General features: G+C 52.6%; 2 protein-coding genes across 3 annotated transcripts in view; both read right to left on the reverse strand.

Moving 5' to 3' along the window:
* Positions 1 to 5,919: 5,919 nt before the first annotated feature.
* Positions 5,920 to 10,759, reverse strand: KLHDC7A (kelch domain containing 7A). The gene is made up of 2 exons (XM_074924805.1): positions 7,966 to 10,759; positions 5,920 to 7,887 (listed from the first exon to the last, which is right to left on the reverse strand). Exons 1-2 carry the CDS (start codon positions 8,912 to 8,914, stop codon positions 6,506 to 6,508), a joined length of 2,331 nt encoding a protein of 776 aa, XP_074780906.1. The 5' UTR covers positions 8,915 to 10,759; the 3' UTR covers positions 5,920 to 6,505.
* Positions 10,760 to 13,992: 3,233 nt separating this feature from the next.
* The window catches only part of IGSF21 (immunoglobin superfamily member 21), a 38,260-nt gene continuing 34,670 nt past the window's right edge, over positions 13,993 to 17,582 (reverse strand). Inside the window, exons 7-10 of one of the 2 annotated variants that reach the window (XM_074924807.1) lie at positions 15,179 to 15,264; positions 14,758 to 14,950; positions 14,624 to 14,662; positions 13,993 to 14,072 (exon numbers count right to left, since the gene is read on the reverse strand). In XM_074924807.1, the coding sequence (XP_074780908.1) occupies positions 14,023 to 14,072; positions 14,624 to 14,662; positions 14,758 to 14,950; positions 15,179 to 15,264 (368 nt within the window). In that variant the 3' untranslated portion in view covers positions 13,993 to 14,022. The other variant, XM_074924806.1, reaches the window with a different exon arrangement.

Here is a 17,582-nt window from a genome sequence, read left to right on the forward strand (position 1 = left end):
TTCCTCGCTGTTATATACAGGGGCTGCCGGTGCAGCTGGTGCCTCCTAACCAGTAATGACGTCTTCAAAATCCCTCACTGAAACTAAGCTGGACTAAACCCGGGACTTGTGGCAATGGCAGCTACATTGGGGATCTGCAAAGGGTGGCTCCTGTGGGCTGTCTGGTGGGGTTGGTGACTCCAGACCTGCCATGAAGTTGGAGGATGTAGCTCACTGCAGGTGCGTGAGTCCCTGAGACCTCATTGGTCTTGTGTCCAGTCTGCTTTTTCCTGGAGCCGATGTTGGACATGGCCCTGGGCAGCCCCAACAACCTTTGCAAGCAAAGTAAGATGGGGATGGGGCCACAACATCCTTGCAATATTAACTAGGGACCGCAGCATCCCTGCAGTGTCAACCAGGGACTGCAGCATTAACCAGGGACTGCAGCATCCCCACAGCATTAACCAGGGACTGCAGCATCCCTGCAATGTTAACCAAGCTGCCTGTTCTGAGCTGTTTCGGAGGGAGACAGCCCCTTGTTTGGGCTTCTCTTGGCCATCTCATCCCTGCATGGCTGATATGCTTTGCTGCTCCCATCTGCCCTGGATCGCTCGTGGAATGGACGGCCCTCACGCTTGGCTCTGATGTGAGATAGCAGATGAGGCTGAATGGTCTTCCCAGCCACCCACACATGTGGCACAGTCTGCTCTGTCTCCTCTTAGCCTCACAAGGATGCTTCCAGCGTGATGCTGTCCTTTGCTTAAAGACACCATAAATTAAGCAGAAATTTAATGAAAGAACAACAGCAAGCTGGGAGGAGTCTGAGATCCTGAGCTGGAAGGATTTAAGGGATAGGCTTCACCTTGGCTTGAGATGGGGCATTTTGTTGGGTGATCCCTTGGCCATGAAGAAATCAAACATCCTGTACTGCTGTGGTGCCCATTGTCTCCTTGGGGCTGGATCCAGGATGACCTATGTCCTCCTTTCCACCATCCTTGATGGGTCTTGGTGGGGTGCCTTGTTGCCCCATGATTGGTTAAGGAGTTCTTGGGGGGCAAGGGGAGGCTCTTGTGGGCAGGGTTTGGGTGATGCAAATGCAGTGATCCATGGGAGGTGTGTTGCTGCTCGCTCCCTGAGCAGGCACTTCAAGCTGGGACTGAATAAAATACTAAATTTAAAATATCACTATTTCTTGGTGAAGGTAGGCAGCCCCGGCACCAGCATAAACCCTGCCCTGCCTTGCCAGGCAACTCATTTCAGGACAAAAAGGTAATTTCTTCCAGAAACCAAGCCTGGCATTCAGGAGGTGTGAATGGCACAAACCATGTTGATTTGGAGCATCTTGAGCATTGCCCAAAATCCTCCCCTTCAGAAAACTGTGATGAACTAAAAGATTATTTGCCCTGGTGGGAATTGAAGTATTTTGGGGGCAGTGACCTGGCACAGAGTCTGTTGTTCCCAAACCACATGCTCACCCCCTCCCTGTGTCCAGGACTTGTTGTAGGAAAGCAATGAACCAAAATAGCTGATATAATAATAAATCTGGTTTTATTCAGCTAGATGGTAGCTTCCTGAGAGGTAACATCTCCCCAGGTTGCCTTGGGGCGAGGGATTTGACCCCAGGGTTGGCACCTCTAAGGGATCTGGGGACATTTTTGGTAAGGTACATGAAAGAAAACTGAGAAGAGACCAGCTGCTGCTTTTTGCTTTGAAATCACTGCCCAGTGCTTTGTGCTTTTGGCTGAAAACTGTAACGGTTGAAAACTGTAAACACCCCTATCCTCCTTCTGCAGCTCGAGGAGTTTTCCCTTCTCCCCCTCTTTGGCTCTTCTGTAAATAAAAATGAGCTTTATTGATTTTATTTCAGTAACGGAGAAATAATTTGCCTTTGGCCTGAGCTTGCAGGATGCTAAACTCCAGCCAGGAGTGTGGTTTTGGGTTTTTTTTCCTCCTTTTATAGCGTTTCTGATCTGTGTTTATGATGCCAGTGCTGACACATCCTAAACTACAGCATGGCTATAACCCCCGGAAAAAACTCCCGGCGGGATTGAAATAGTGGTTGGCAAATGTTCCCTCCTCGCTGGAGCTTGTGAATCAAAAACCATCAACGGTTTAAGCAAAAGCTTGTGCTGAGGAGAGAGAACTTATGCTGGAGTCGATGTATATTTTATCACCGCGCTTATTCACTCGCAGCCCTTCTCCCTTCGAATGCCGTGCGGGTTTTAATTAAATAGTCATTGGCAAGGCTGTTATTCTAGCTTGGAAGGCCTCCAAATGGCCGTGTTTTTTCCCCAAAACGATCACAAGGGGATGTGCTCCCATCCCCCCTGTCCTCGCCAAGGTTTGTCTTCTGCAAATACTGCTAATTATGTTTGTCTGGCCGGACGCCGGCTCTGCGATAGCATCTTTCATTAGCACTGACCTCTCCGCGCTCGCAAGGAGCTGGCTGACGTTCCCAGAGTAGTTCCTTGTGGATGCTGCCAAGAAATGTCCCTTTGGCACCAGGCAGGCAGCTCTGGGTATTGCAAGCGGTGGGGTCTGCGGAGCGCTGCTTCGTTAGTGTCTGTTTGCAGACGAGGTTCTGCAGCTTGGGTGCAGCTCCCTGTCTACACAACTGGGTTGGTCCTGGTTGCAAACCAGAATGGAGAAAGGCTGAGGTTGGTGTCTCCAGGATCTGCTCTGCCAAGGGGTTGCTGGTGGCCATGTGTGGGTGGTCAGCTTGGGTTAGGTGCAGGAGGGGTGAAGAAATGAGTGGGAGAGGACAGAACATCTCTGCTTGGCTTTAAATATCGCATGGAGGCTCTCTTGATGGCAACGCAACCTGTAGAAGTGTAGAAGTTGCTGTAGGTAACTCTCTAGAGGGTCTAGGAGAAACCATGACCAGGGGTTGAGAGGTTCCACCTCCATTACCAGCACCTAGAGATGCTGCAGTGGGTCCTTCCCTTTCCCTGCCTTTAAATTCCCACCTGGCTCCTCAACCACTGATACTGAATTTGCTCCCACTTGTCAGGAACGAGATACTTAATTTGTCAGTTCGCTACGCTTAATATTTCTTTCATGTATCACATCGGTTTTAAATGCAAAACATGTCTGGATAAGCTCACTTTTTTGCTTTTTGGTTTTTTAATATTTTTTTTTTTCCCACCCTGCTGTAGCCGACACATTGAAGGTAACCGTGTTTAACTAATAAAAAAGATTTTAAAATGCTGGTTTTGCACTTCTTTAATTGACTTCCAATTTCCATTCGCATGCAGCCTGGCACATTGCAAAGGAAAAAAAAAGAGCACTGAGCAAATAAGAAATGCGTCACTCCCTGGTTTTTTATCATAATCAAAAATGTAAAAATTAAGAATCTGAATCAATGTACATTAAGCTATGTAATTGCCTAAATAAACATGGCGGGGGTAGATAATGGGTCTTCTTGATTAGAAAAAAATACCAAATTTAGTGCAAAGGTTATATTTGGTTGCAGAGCAGCACGGTTTAGTAGTCACACCCTTCTTTTGGGAGATAAACCAGTCATGGGGGGCTCAGAGGGCAGAGATGGGTCTAGGTGCTGGTGATGAAGAGCTCTCTGCTGGGGAGTATCCTTGGTGGCACCCTTGAGGGAATTGTAGGGATGGAAGAACTGCTAGTGGATGCTGGAAATTTGTTTTCCCAGCTCTCCCAAGGCCAGTGGTGGTTGTATTTTCCCTTCCCACACCCAGTCCTGGTGGTCCCTGACCCAGTGAGGGTCCTGGCTTGCAGTGACCAGTATTGCAGCAAGAGAAGAGGCTCCCTAGAGCAGGATCTTCCAGATAAACCCCCAGCCCTGCTGGGTTTATTGCAATCTCTAAGTATTTGTCATTACTTGAACTTGCTTGGGGTGGTTTGTAGCTCCATGGGGGCATGCTGTAGAGTTTTATTAGGATTCACTGTGTGCCTCCCAACACTTTTTCCTGTAAATTGTGGTAGCTTTGCCAACCCGATCGGTGAAAATAAATAATATCCTAATGTCGCAAGCTGCACTGAAACTACCTGATGGGCCTTATGGTCATCCTGAGAGCTGCAAGTCCATGATGTGAAGTTGTTGCCTGTTAGCAGAAACACAGAGGTGGGTGTCCAGCACAGTTGGAAATCAACGGCTGGCATCTGGTGGTAGTGGCAGGAGTTGGCTGGTGACACTGCTATTGCCACCACCCCTGCCAGCCCTCCAAAGGCTCCTCCCCTGCACAGGTATTTGGGAGCAAAAAAAATCATCCAGGTCTGAGTATCAGTTTGCATTTGTCCTTTCCCTTAACTGCAGCCAGTCATTTCACCTTCAACCACAGGATCGCTGCATGTTTTTTTGCTCCAAACCTGGTTGTCCTTCCCTGTAGAACAAGCAGTGCTCTGGCACAGGATGTCCTCTGTGCTTTTAATCTCCAAAATGCCTCCCCAGGCAAATCATGTTAATATTGGAGAGTGCAGGAGCTAGGGGAGAGCTGCCCACCCTTGGTCCTTGTTATTCATCGCTCACAGTCAGGCTGGGGAATGAAGAAAAGCTGCTGGGTTTTGAGGCTGGAGCCTGGCAGCAAGGAGTTAAAGAAAAGGTGAAATATTAAGAGGAAGCAAAGAGGCACCGTGAGAAGGGCAGGATCCCAGGAAAGCTTTACTGGGGATGAAAAAAAAAAAAAAAAAGCTGTCACCTGGAAGGGCTCCAGCTGCCCAGCTCCCACCCAGTCAGCGTGTCCTCTGCTCCCCAGCACACAGCCTGCTGTGGCCGGGATGCCGAAGGGCATGAAGCCAGAATGCTGATGTGGCCAAGAGGCTTTTGCAGGTTACAAAGGGTCTGAGCTGCTCAGGTGAAACATCCAGTACCTGGGTTTTGCCAGGGAAGAAACAGAAGTGTGTTGCAACATGCGTGAGTTTATCTTGTTGAGCTTGCAGCTCCGAGTGCTGGCTATGGAGGTAGCTAAATAACAAGGAGTTAATAATAATAATAACAATAATAAATAATAATGAGGTTTTTTGACTCGTAAAGTTTACCAGCCCAAGCACCCGCGCATAGAGAGATGCTGGGGTGCAGGAGTCTGCAGCCCTGGCATGTCGATGGGGTGGTCCTCCTGGGGTAGGAAGAGGTGGCCCCCGGGTGGATGAAAAAGGCTGGACCGTGACAGCTTTTAACACAGGGACAGGCTGCGTCACCGTCAGCAGAAGCAACATGCTACAGATAATAAGCAAACCTTGGAGGCAGGGTTAATTAACTCAGCCTCCCAAGGTTTCCTAACATGGGTGGATGTCACTGACCTTCGTAGGAAGCCCTTGAAGGCAGAAACATGAGGCTTCCAAGCAGTGACTGAGAGAAGTAATAAATACTTTCATGAGCACTGTAAGAGAACATTAACTTAAGCGCTCCTAAACCCTATGCAAGGTGTAAATGGTGATACCATGGACTGCTGCAGCACCTCTCTTACCTTCAGGTACATCCATGACTTCATACTCATGACATGCTGCCACTGAGGAGGCAGGTACAGGAGGGTTTTGTCTGTCTGGGAGCTGGTTTTGTCCATCTGGGGCTGACAGATGATGGATGACAAGTCGTTTGAGGGGAAGAAAATGCAATTACCCAAAGTAGGCTTTTGGCAGGACATGGAGACAGCAGAGTGAGGTCGGGGAAAAGGGGATGAAAGACTGGCTGCTCACATTCAGGGCCCTGGTTTGCTTTTGGTTGCCTCCTCAGAGATGTTGTCTGTGCAGTAATTAGCAATGTAAAACATGCATCGGCCTCTTTGTTCCCATTAGGCTTGGCTACGGCTTGAAATGATGCGCAACAGTAGCCCGTGGTTAATTTTACCAAATGTTCACTTTAATTTCATTTAATACCAGCTGTCTATAAATCTATGGTGCCTGTTTACATTGCATGCATATAAATATAAATAAATATATATATATATATATAAATAAAATTCTGTGCTGAAGAGAAGGTAGTGGTAGGAGCAGTGCACCCTCTGGCCCCCAGCCTCCAGCCCTGGGATGATATGTGAGCCTAAGGCTCAATGTTGACTTGATGCCGATGGAGTTGACTCTTGGGTGATACCTCCTTAGGGATACCTCCCTGCTGTGTTCCTCCACGTTAAAATCCCCTGTGTGTTGCATGTTCAGGTCAACACCATGTTAAACACCTGGTGCGTAAGGCAGCTACTTATTGGGTAGTGCACAGCTGGGAGCCTGCAGCGAGCCGTGGTTTATTTGCATCCAAGCAAGCACGCCTATGTTTAAATACCTCTAAGTAAATAAGTCCACCCAGCTCCTGCTTTGCTCTTCCTTGTGTCTTCAAGGCTGAGTTTACTGGCAGTATCCAAGGGCAGTTTGTCTCCTTCCTTACTTATGGGGACTGAAAGGAAACCTACTTGATGGTAGGTATGGGTAACACTGCCCTGGTAGTGTTGGTCCCATGCTATGTAGTCCAGTGTGGGCTGGTGGCTTCTTCTACTAGCTTTCACCATCATGTCATGTCTGAGCTAGCATATCACCACTGTTGCATGAGACCCCCAGCATGGATCCCTCAAACCTGCGTTTGGGCCATCCCTCCCTCTGGCAGCACCAGGACGGCCAGGTGGAGGCTGCCACGGGGTGATGGGAAGGGCTGCAGCTCCCTGGTCCCGAAGCGTGGTGAGATGTGGTCAGCCAAGAAGCGTATGTGGAAGTGTCGGCCAACACAGTGGACCAGGCTTCCCACCACGGCGCACTGGAAGCTGGATGGGTTGGGCATAGTGTAGGTGGCACACTCATACCATAGCTTGGCCTTGGCACTGCAGCGGTAGACACTGATGCCCGTGCTGCGGTGGATGTCAAAGCGGTAGATGAAGCCGTTGGAGCTCACCATCTCAGCCATCCTGTCCTTGCTGCTGACGACCGGGCTGACCCTCCAGCTGTCGGAGCGAGCAGAGTAACGCAGCAGCACGTAGCGCAAGGTGCCCCCCGTCACATAGATCTCCCCATCGCACACCGTGGCTGTGTGGGCCACGGCGAAGGTGTCATGGGGCAGGGGTGCGGTGAAGGTCCAGCGGTCCTGCCGGGGGTCGTAGCGCTCCACCGTGTAGAGGCACTCGCCGCCGATGGCGTAGAGGTGGCCGTCCAAGGCCACGAGCTTGCAGTGTGGCCGTGCTTGGTTCAGGGGGCAGATCTCCCTCCAGATGTTGGTCAAGGGGTCGTAGCAGAAGACACGGTTGGAGGGTCTTTGCATCCGACCCGCGCCCTCACAGCCTGCCACCACAAAGAGGTAGTTGAACATGCTGCACATGGCGCACCCCTGGGAGACCACTTCTGGCGGCACGTGGCAGAGGCGATGCCAGCAGTCCCCTCCATCATCGTAGTAGCAGAGGCGGCTGGTGTGGAGGCCAGGCTCCTGCACGTTGACATCTGCCACAGCCATATACATCTTCCCCTTCATCCTCCACCGCAGGATGAGCTCTCTCTCGCCAGCATTGAGATGTCCATAGATGGAGGGTGTCCTCAGCACCTGCAGGTAGTTGTCACTCATCACCTTGTAGGCAGCCTCCTGGAGATGGCTGAGCTTCTGCGCCTTGGCTGTGCAGAGCACCTCGTAGCAGTTTCCCAGGTCCAGGTGAGCGGGTGGTGGTATTTGGAAGAGGTCAGCACTGGCCACCAGCCCTGGCTGGGGGCTTGCAGGCAGTGTGCTGGCTGGTGCTGTGACCCCAGAACCCTCCATGGTCAGCTGGAGGTGGGGGCTGTTTGCAATCTGGAGGATGCTGTCTTTGCGGCCAGGAGATGGTGTCTCAGGGGAGATCCCCAAGCTTCCCGTAGGTGGTGGAACTGTGGCGGAGGTGGTGGGAGCCTGCACTGATGAAGCTGGGTCCAACTCCTGGGTTGCAAAGCTCTGCAGCTCTTTATTGACCTGCTCCAAGCTGCGGCGGCAGGATGTTCCTGGAGCAATGTAGGGGAGACACCTCTTCTTAGACACTGACTGGGAGATGGACTGGACGTAGTAGTCATAGACTTTACCTTTGAGCCCAGGGACCAGCTGCCCAGCCCCGTCCTTTGCCCGCCGCTCAGCGATGTAGTTCTCCTCCACCTGGATCTTTGCAACCGAGGAGAAAGAATAGGAGGCATCTGACCCTGCGTTGCTTGCCATCATCGTTAGACCCAGGTCCGAGGTGACGCTGAGGGTTTGGATTGTCCGGTTGCACACCTCAGCCTCCCGCTTCATCCCTCTGACAGCCAAATCCTGCTCCATGCTTTCAGCATGTCCATCCCCCGCCAGCTGGGCATTTGCAATCCTGGGGGAAAGCCCAGTGCCTGGGGCAAGTGTGTCGTCCTCACTGTGGCTGCTCAGTGTTTCAGCTGCATCCCCAGGGTCATAAGAGCTCAGCTCGCTTGCCATCTTACTTCCCAGCTCGCTTCCTAGCTCACTTCCCACCTTGCTTCCTGGCTTGTTTCCCAGATCACTTTCCAGCTCGATTCCTGGCTCACTTCCTAACTTACTTCCCTTCCCACTTCCCATCCTACTTCCCAGCTCACTTCCAAGCTCACTTCCTCTCCCGGCCATCCCTGCTCTCCCACGAGTCAGCCCCAGTTCAGAAACCATCTCCTCTCCTCCCTCCTCCGCCTCCTCACCCCTTGGCAGACTTGGATCCCCCTGGGGATCCGTACGCTGTGTCCCAGGGACACTCGCGTGACCGCTCACTTGTCTGTCCCCACCATCCCTCCTCGCCTCCCCACCAAACACCCTTCTCCGTCGCAGACCCGCTGCACCGTCCCCATCCCCATCCTGGGCAGCATTTTCCCTCTGCTCTCCTCCCGTATCAGCCGGTGGGATTTTGCCCCCGGCAAGCGAGCGGGACTTATAAAACCTGTACGCCAAAGTCAGGAGGAGTAGAGCGGCGGCGGAGAGGACCAGCTTGCCGGCCAGCTGCATGTCGGACTGCCAGAGCAGGGTTACCCGCTGGGGCATTTTTCCATGCCAGGAATGCGAAGACGATTAATGATTGCTGAGCAAGTCTGGAGTGTGGAGCTGAAGGTTTGGGGCAAGGTGACTTTGAGCGGGCAAAGCTGACTGGAGATTTCCGGACAAGTTTTGCATGTTTGGGATGGGCTGGGCTCCGGGGAAAAGGTGCAGCCCAGAACTGGCAGCACAGAGCCAGCTTTATTAGCCTGGTAAACAGAGAGGCTCAGAGAAAAGCAAGAGGAAGCACAAAAGGAGGAAAAGTATCTCCTCCGAGCAGCCTGATGGTGCTACCTCCTTGTTTCTTTTGCTATGTAAAAGAGATCATGCAATGCAAGTGAAAATAAATTGTTTTGTCCAGGAAAGTTCCCTCATCCCTTGGTGTAGGAGCGGGGAAGGGAGGGAGAAGCAGCCTAGGGCCGGGTAGACCTTTGGTCTGACACTGAGCGGCTGCTCTGTGGCAGAGGCAGGTGACTAACTCGGTAGCTTTCGTTTGCAGTGTTCTAGCTAACGAAGGGTGACGGGAAATAGCCTGAAAGCTTCTGGGGTCTCTTTGAGGTCAGCTTGGAAGTGGCAGGGAAATTAAGAGCTGGTGGAAAGGAGCTGAGGGCTTTGGGAGGGGGAAAAGTTCAGCACTGAAGAGAAAATTAAGGCAGGAGTTAAACTGCAGCTGGTGGCTGCCGTGTTCAGAGACCTGCGTCCGTGTGCATGGGGAGAGGGGTGAACTAAGGAAAGTAAACCAAAGTACTGGGACCAGGAAGAAATTTGGAATGGGAAGGGAGAGATGCGAGTCATCGGTTAGAAGTGATGTGCTGCTGCATGTGGGATGTCCATGGAGATTGGAGTCACTGTGGGGGAACTGAGGCACAGAGGATGCCAGACAGTGTCACACTAGTTTCTTTCCCCCCCTGGAACTGTGTCAGTGATGCATCTGGTCCTGATCTGAATTTCAAAGATTTAGGGGAATTGTTGTCCCTGTCATTCCCAAGGCAGCTGGGTCCCCGTGCCTGGACTGCGGCGGGGGTTGGGGGAGAGGAGGAGGCCTGGGGAATGACATCCCTCTGCAATCGCTGCTAAGCGAGCTGAATTCAAAGGGATAAAATTAATTTCCTTTTCCCTGAGGGGAATGTCTCGCATGCTGAGAGATGCATAAAGAAATGAGGCCTTACCAGGCGTCAAAGAAACAGCCAAAATGTGGGTGGGGGTGGGCGGCTGCTCCTGTTTGTATGCAGGGACTCACTCCCTGCTAGCTTGATCCCAGTCCGGTGGGATTTTCCAGAGGAATGAACCCAAGTGATGCTAAAACCACTCCTTGTGTGATGTGTGGGTGTGATGGGTCCCAGCTGCATGGGTCATGGGTGTGTGTGGTAGGAGGAGGTCTTGCCACGGGTCTTTAATGGGTGGTGGATGCTCATGAGCTCATACCCGGTGTCCACTGCCTCCCAAACCACCTCCCATGCAGCAGCTGATCTTCACCAGCCATTGCGTGAGCTTGGACACTGCTTTTTGTGATGGGGAGGAGCATCTGAACCTCCTTGGGGCACGTTCCCCACCATAACCAGCATCTGCAAGTGCCGAGATGTCCCCCTGCCAAAGCTGGGATGTTGAATTTCACCTGATGGCTTTGCACAGGGATTGTGGTAGTGCTGAAGGGATGGGGATGGTTGTATATCTGTCACTAGACTTGCCAGGGATGTTTGTTAGGTGGCGGACCACATGCTAAATAGCATAATACTTGTATATATATAGAAAGAGGCTGGTAAGGAAGCAGGGGGATAAACTCCCCATACTGGCTTGCCACTTGGGGACCCCTGTGCACATCCCTGTTATGAACAGGGAGAGCCCACCAGCAGTTTTTAGGGGGTTTGTTCAGCAAGTTGTCACCTTGTATGGGTGCAGCATGGGGAAATGCATCAAAGAAGAGGCTGGGGGAATGAGGATATTTAGAAAACAAGCCGGATTTTGGAGCAGGGCAAGAGCTGGTGTGATGCATCCCACAGGTGCATCTTGAGCTTGCACCAGGGGCCAAAGCAGAACCAGCCAAAACCCACCTAGTCGCTCTCTCCATCCCATGTGACATGGGGACCCAAAATCTACCACTGGAGGGCTTGATCTGGCCAAAACCTCCGTGAAAGGGGCATCCCTCCTGCCTGCAAACAGAGAGTCCTGAAGCCGAGGCTGGAACTGGTGTAACAGGGATGTGCATCGAGGCTGGGCACGTGTTTCAGGGCTCAGCTAATTGGCAAAGTGTCTGGCCACCTGTGCACGGCCATGACCCCCAGGTTCTTCATCTCTTACTGCCACGGTTTTTAATCTGCAAGTAGACCTGTGAAGATCCTTGCTTTCGTGCGCTGGGAAGTATGAATTATGCATGTACTTGGTGGCCCTGTGAACCCAGCCATGGCAGTATCTGTGCCCAGTAATGAGGTGGAGGAGGCCGGGGAAGCACTGAGCAAAGCCCACCATTTCTCCCGCCAGCATTCCCAGCCCCATCATGCTGGAGCATCCCTGGCTTTGTGCCCCTCACCCTAATATCCCAAAAGTCTGGGAGCCTGTGTCACACCCTTGAGAGACGCAGGGCTGGGCTGCCAAAACCCTGACTCTGGGTACGAGCCAGGATGAGTGTGATTATCCTTGTCACCTGTGGGGTTTTGTGAATGTTGGGAGCGCAAAACATGGAGCGTTGGGAGGGCAAAACAAGGAGTGCGGGGGGAGGTGAGGGTGTTTTTGGCAGGCAGAGTGCTCCGGGTGCTGTTGCCTTCACAAATGGCAGGATGGGGTGACCAGAGCACAACTGCTGAGCTTGAGCTGTGCGGGATGATGTTGGGAAGGAAGGATCCTCACGGCAAAAATGCAAGTCCAGTGTATAAATGTATATTTATCTATGCCTTGCGGTAAGAAGGACGAGGGGCCATGTAGAGGAGCAGGGGATGCAGCCGCAGCATCTCTGAGCAGCTCTGACGTCTCGGTGCTTGTGACTCTAATTGAATGTAATTGCCTCTTCCAAATTTTGCTAAAACCTTTTCAAAGTCCCCTGAAATTAGGGAACATCGATAACGCCGCTCCTTGGGGTTTTCAGCTCGCGTCATCCCTAAGAAGCACGATTAATTTTTTACAAGCTAATCATATCTCTTAGGCAGGTTGTCAGCCGCGGATCTGTCATCTCTCATCAATAATGAAAGAACCTGAGCAGCTCTTTCCCCCTCCAGCCTCCTGCATTATTCACTGCCAGGTCCTCGAACAACAGGGTGTGTGGTAGGGGGGGGTTATGGATTTAACTGATGTCCTTCGTTAATTACCTGTAGGAAGGTGCCCACAATGAGGAGAGGTTTCTGCATCCCCTCACTCATCGTTGTGGTTGTGCTGGTCCCAGCCTATAGCCTGATCCATCACCATGCCAGCATCCCTGGGGAAGGATCTCATGGAGGGGTGGATTTGGGACACAGGGCCCCTGAGCCCACCGGTCCCCTCACAGCCACTGGATGGGGAGATCCTGTCGCTCCTGAGATGGCATCTAGCAGAGCCGAATGATGGCGGCACTGCTGCTGTAATGCTCCTCATTTCCATGGTTCCGGGCTAAACCCACCACATTTGCATTTAAATGGAGGTTTGGGCGTCTGTAAATCCTCATTTTTTGAAGCGAGAAGGCCTAATGGTTGTTTAATCACGTTGGGATGAGGCTCCCAGAGCATCTCCAATCCAGATTGGAGGGTGAGAAGCATCCACGCCGTGGTGGTGGTGGGGTTCTGCCTGCTTGGTAGTGTGGGGGTAAACAGAGTCATGTGGGTTCCCCTAAAAAATAAAGGTTCCCCTAAAAAATAAAGGTTCCCTTCTCACCCAGAGAGGTGCAATGGGCTGGAGCAGTGAAAGCAGCTGGAGAGGAAGCAGGAGTTTGGGCAGCTGGTCTGAAGGGATCCAGATGCTCAGATGCTGTTGTTGGGATGAAAGTGAAGCCACTGATCCTCCTACATCCCAGCCAGCCCCAATCTGTCCCTGCGTTGCTTCCAGCCCAGATTATAAAACTGTGTGCTTTTGTGTCTGGGCAGAAACTCCTGAGCTGCTGTGTGTTTGTTCAGTCCTTTGAGGCTGAGAAAGCACTCGCAGAGAGGTTGGCAATGGAGCATGGTAGGGACTGAATCTGCTTAATAATAATTAATCATAATAGTAATAATAATGCTTAGCACTTGTACGGGGCTTTGGAAAGATGAAGCACCACACACTGCTGGCTAATCCTCTAGGATTAAGAGTTCCCGGAGGAAAAGGCAGGGGAGTGCCCCATCCACAGGCTCCTCTCCCCACCCCTTCCACTCCCCAGGGATCCTGGCGCTGGGCTGGATGCTCTCGAGGCACCAGAGGGAGGGAAAACCACCAGACAAGCCTCCGGCATCCCCCAGCACTGGGCGGGATTGGGACAAAACCATCAGGTTTTTGCAAAGAGCTGTCCTGCAGCAGGGTTAATGCTGTACCAGGATGTGCCCAGCGGCATGGGGTACCATAGGAATGGCCAGGATCTGGCTGTGCTGGACCATTATCTGTTTCCATGGCAACAATTAGCCAAGAGGGATGGAGAGGGGTGGCACAGACCAAATACAGGTGCAGCGCTTTAAACTCGGCTGGTGCCTCCACACCGGCGCTGCCTGACGGGACGTGTGCTGCTCGCTCATGTGTGAGCGCTGACATTTTGGTTTGGGAGCTGCCTGTCACTAGAGATTGACGGCCCAGCCCAGGACAAGTGTTGTGCATGGCACCCGGCTTCTAGCAAAGCCGATTTGCCCTGACCGAGGTCCAGATATGGCCGGTGATCCACAGCTTTTGGGCTCTCAGTGCCGCCGTCCGTGTGTGTGCAGGATGAGTGGAGCTTGTCCCCAGTGTCTTTCATGCTGGGGATACATGTGGTCCTTACCCTGAGGAGCTGAGACCTGAAGCAGCTCGGTGCAGTGGTAGTGGTGTAAATGGATTTTTTCCAGGGGAAATCTGGTCCTTGCATCATAGACAGGGCCCCTCCCCCTCCAAGACCTTGTAAAGCCTCTGGGTCCCCTAAGACAGTGCTGGGTACCCCAGTACAAGGTAAAAGATTAAGCACAGCCTTCTACCGGGGGAGATTTTTCTTTTTCCTTTTAATTAAATTGTCTGAGGAAGCCAAGACACAGACAGAAAGAGACTGAGACTGTAAATAGTATAGAAAAAAAAAAAAAAAAAAAAGAGAGAAAGAGAGAGAGAGAGAACTGATTGACGGAGGTGTAAATGCCGGGTGGAGCAGTACGGAGGAAGAGGAGGAGGAGGAGGAAGAGGCAGGCGAAGCTTCACGTTAGCTCCAGGATCACTGTTAGGGTGAGCGCCAAAACTAGTCTGAAGCCGCAGTGGCCGGTAAGTGAACCTAGGCAGGAGGAGAAAAGGGACGGGGAGTTTAGGGAGCCGCGTCTCGTCACTCGGGTTCAAAGCAGGATGGGATCACTACTGTTTTTTGGGGGGGGGATCCCCCTCCTAAACTTGCACTATAGAGCTTGTGCAGGGTAGGCAGCAGGTCGGGAATGCTTCGGGGAGCATCTGCGGGGCCTGTTTTGGTGCAAGGACATCCCTGCTGCCAAGGGCAAGGGCTTGGGGCGATGCAAGGAGAGATGGCCAAGAGCTTGGGGTGATGCAAGCAGAGATGCTCTCTGCACGGTCCTTCCCTCCCTGGGGAGTTTCGGTTGAAATACCAGTGCCATCACCACTCACCGTTGGAGTCCTCTGTTCCTCTGGGAATATTTGGGTTTTCTAATAGGAAAGAAGTAGCAGAGAAACAGTTTTACTGGGGGAGAGATGAGTGAGGGTTTGTGGAGGGATGGGTGACCTCTGTGGTGCTGCCATACCAAAAACGATGAGCCGGGTGTGGGTGTCGGTGGAGCCCAGGGGGTTCTGGGCGGTGCAGCGGTACATGGAGCCGTTGAGTTCGGCTGGCACCCGCTCCAGCACCAGCTCCTTGCCATCATGCTCAGCGCTGCCGTCGAGGAGCCGGCTCCCCACCCGTGTCCAGGTGAAGAGGGGCTCGGGGAAGACTTCATTCTGTGGGGAGATGGGGGGCTGTGAGATGGGTGTAGGGGATGAGCAAGCACTGTCTTGCACCTGGAGCAAGGACAGGGCACAGCAGAAATGCCCAGAGGTGCACCAGTGTGGGGAACATGATGCAACCCAAGACCACCAAGCCAACCCCATAAAGCACTGGTGCAGATTTAAGGCTGTGGGTCGGCACGGCATCACCCCACAGTGATGGGGATGGATGAGGATGCTGACCTGGAAGCCCTGCACCAAAATCCGCACAGTGTCTCCGACGCGGGCTCTTGTCGGGGTCATCGTGATCTTCGGGCCCTTGGGAGCAACTGCAAGGAAAGGGAATGACAAGGGATGTCATCCAAGGGTTTCCAGTGCCTGTGGGTGCCCTTGGCTGGGGTTAATGGTAGTTTGACAAACGATCATGGTAGGGGGGGGTTGCATGGCCTGTGCCAGCCACGGGTGGGGGTGCTGATGGCTGGGTGATTGATGGACAGGCTGATGGATGTCCAAATGACTGATAGACAGGTAGACAAGGACCCTGCAGGCAGATGAACGGGAAGACTGGGAGACTGATGGATGGCTGTAATGAGATGCACTGATGGTGAAGAACATATTTTCTAATCAAAACCCTCACTGCTCAGAAGCAGGGGTCAAGAGGGGTCAGGTTGGTTTGAAGCCAAGGAGATGGACACCTCAGAAAAGCATCCCCAGGACAAGGTGGCCTCGGTGAGTCGTGCACAAGTGCTGTTAGCATGGGAGACAGCCACAAAGCCTTGCTGGCACAAAATGCCGAAAAGCACAGCCCTGTAAAGAGGATGGGACCCCTTTTCCCATGCCAGACACCAGGTGCCCTTCCGTGCCGGGTCTGCTCTTCACTCCCAGCTGGGTTGGGGCTGTGTGGATGTCCTTCCTGGCCATGGGTGGGATGGGACAGGCCCAGGAGCTGCCTGGAGTCTTTGCATGGAAGGAGCCTTTTGCAGACTCAAAGGGGAAAATGGGAAGGAGGGAGGTTGTGCTTTGGCAAAAGCAGGTGCGTCTTCCTTTGTACCTTCAAGCACTGCTTCTAGGACAGGCTGAGCCTCGATGGCACCCCTGCATGACACAAAGGGACAAACAGCCACCAGAAAGCACATCGGTCTGCAGTGATGGACATTAGCCTCTGGAAAGGGCATCCACACCCCAGGATGCTCTGCACAGAGACACACCAGAGACCACGGTTGTGCACCTGGACATCAATGTCCATGCAGGATCCAGCCCTCCGGTGTTGGAGCAGGGGTGATAGGCTGCAGGTGATTACACCATGGTCTGTACCTAAATATCTTTTGGCACTGAAGCAAGTGGTTTGTCTTTGTTTCAGTATGACTTTTATTGAGAGGGTATATATAGCATATATATATTTCGATATAGGGAGGGGGTTAATGGGGGATGTGCCGTGATGGTGTCAAAAAACTAGCTGTGGATGGTGGTGGTGGGGCACCCAGTGCATAGGCCTGGAGGCATCTTAGGGGATGAGGAGGGCTGTGGATTCAGGGGGCAATGTGGGGTGAGCTTTGCTATTACAGGTATTGGAGTTACTGGGGACAAAGTAGCAAGTCATCAAGGTCTTGGCCTCATGGGGAGGTCCAGAGAGTGGGCACCTAAACCTGATGAGCTGCAGAAGATGTGAAAATGCAGGACTTTTAGGTTATTTTCTGTCCAGTCATATTCTGGGAAAGAGCTTTAATACTCAGTAGGGAGGAACAGATAATGAAGGGTTTTCTATTAGCAAGAGAGCGGCTGCCCTCCTTGTTGACTGCCAACCTCCTGTTGACCTCCTCATTGCCGCCAACCTCCCACTAATTGAGGTGGTTGATGAGCTGATGAGACAGAGCACCAGCACTGAGAGGCTTGTGCACACTGAAGCCCGTGCCAAAGATGGGTGGAAAGCCAACGAGGTGAAGCTCTCCAGGAGATGGTGCATCACTGCTGATGCAGCAAGCCAAGTGCCCTACTTGGCCAGGAGCAAAGCCCAGACCTCTCCATCCAGCTTGAGGGGAGGAAGGCTGGAGCAGCCTGCCCAGGAGGATGCCCTGAAGCTGGGGCAACCCCAGTGGAGAGCTCAGCCTCTTCTGACAGGGAACCAGGAGAAGGTAGGGGAGACCCAGCTTTAGCCAGAGGCAAGTTGCCCAGCCAGGGTGGGACACTGTGGGGCAAAAGGGAGGGACCTCCACTAACCAATCTGTTCACTGGCTCCCATGGTCCCTTGAGGAGTTTTTGCTCTTCTAGTGTCCTGGGCATGCTGGGAGCCAACAGGGAGGCCCTGGCTTCAATCCCACCACCCTATTGCCTCTGGGGCCTCACCAGCCCCACAGGCTGTCCCTGTGCAGGGGCCAGCCTGGCCCATCCCCAGCAATCCCCATGGGGATGAGTTGGGTGGTGATGGCCAACAAGGGTTGTGGCATGTCCTTGGATCTTCCAGGACTGGGTATAGGTGGCTGGAGGTGACAGCACTATGGGGTGAAGGTGTATGTGTCCTCTGCAACATGACCCTGGTCTAGAGGTGCTCGTCTGTCCCATCAATTCCCAGAGTTACACCTCATAGGAGGTAACATTAAGGGGCTGCCAACTTCCTCACCTGCCCTGCAGGCAACCAAGGTCTTTACCA

The sequence above is a fragment of the Athene noctua genome, chromosome 22 (genome assembly GCF_965140245.1).
Source record: "Athene noctua chromosome 22, bAthNoc1.hap1.1, whole genome shotgun sequence".
Lineage (NCBI taxonomy): Eukaryota > Metazoa > Chordata > Aves > Strigiformes > Strigidae > Athene > Athene noctua.

Excerpts from the sequence above, each read along its gene's own strand:
- KLHDC7A (XM_074924805.1), bottom strand. The coding sequence starts at position 8,914 with ATGCCCCAGCGGGTAACCCTGCTCTGGCAGTCCGACATGCAGCTGGCC. Across the intron at positions 7,888-7,965 it reads GCTGGTCCCTGGGCTCAAAG|GAACATCCTGCCGCCGCAGC; the intron begins GTAAAGTCTATG and ends ACATTGCTCCAG.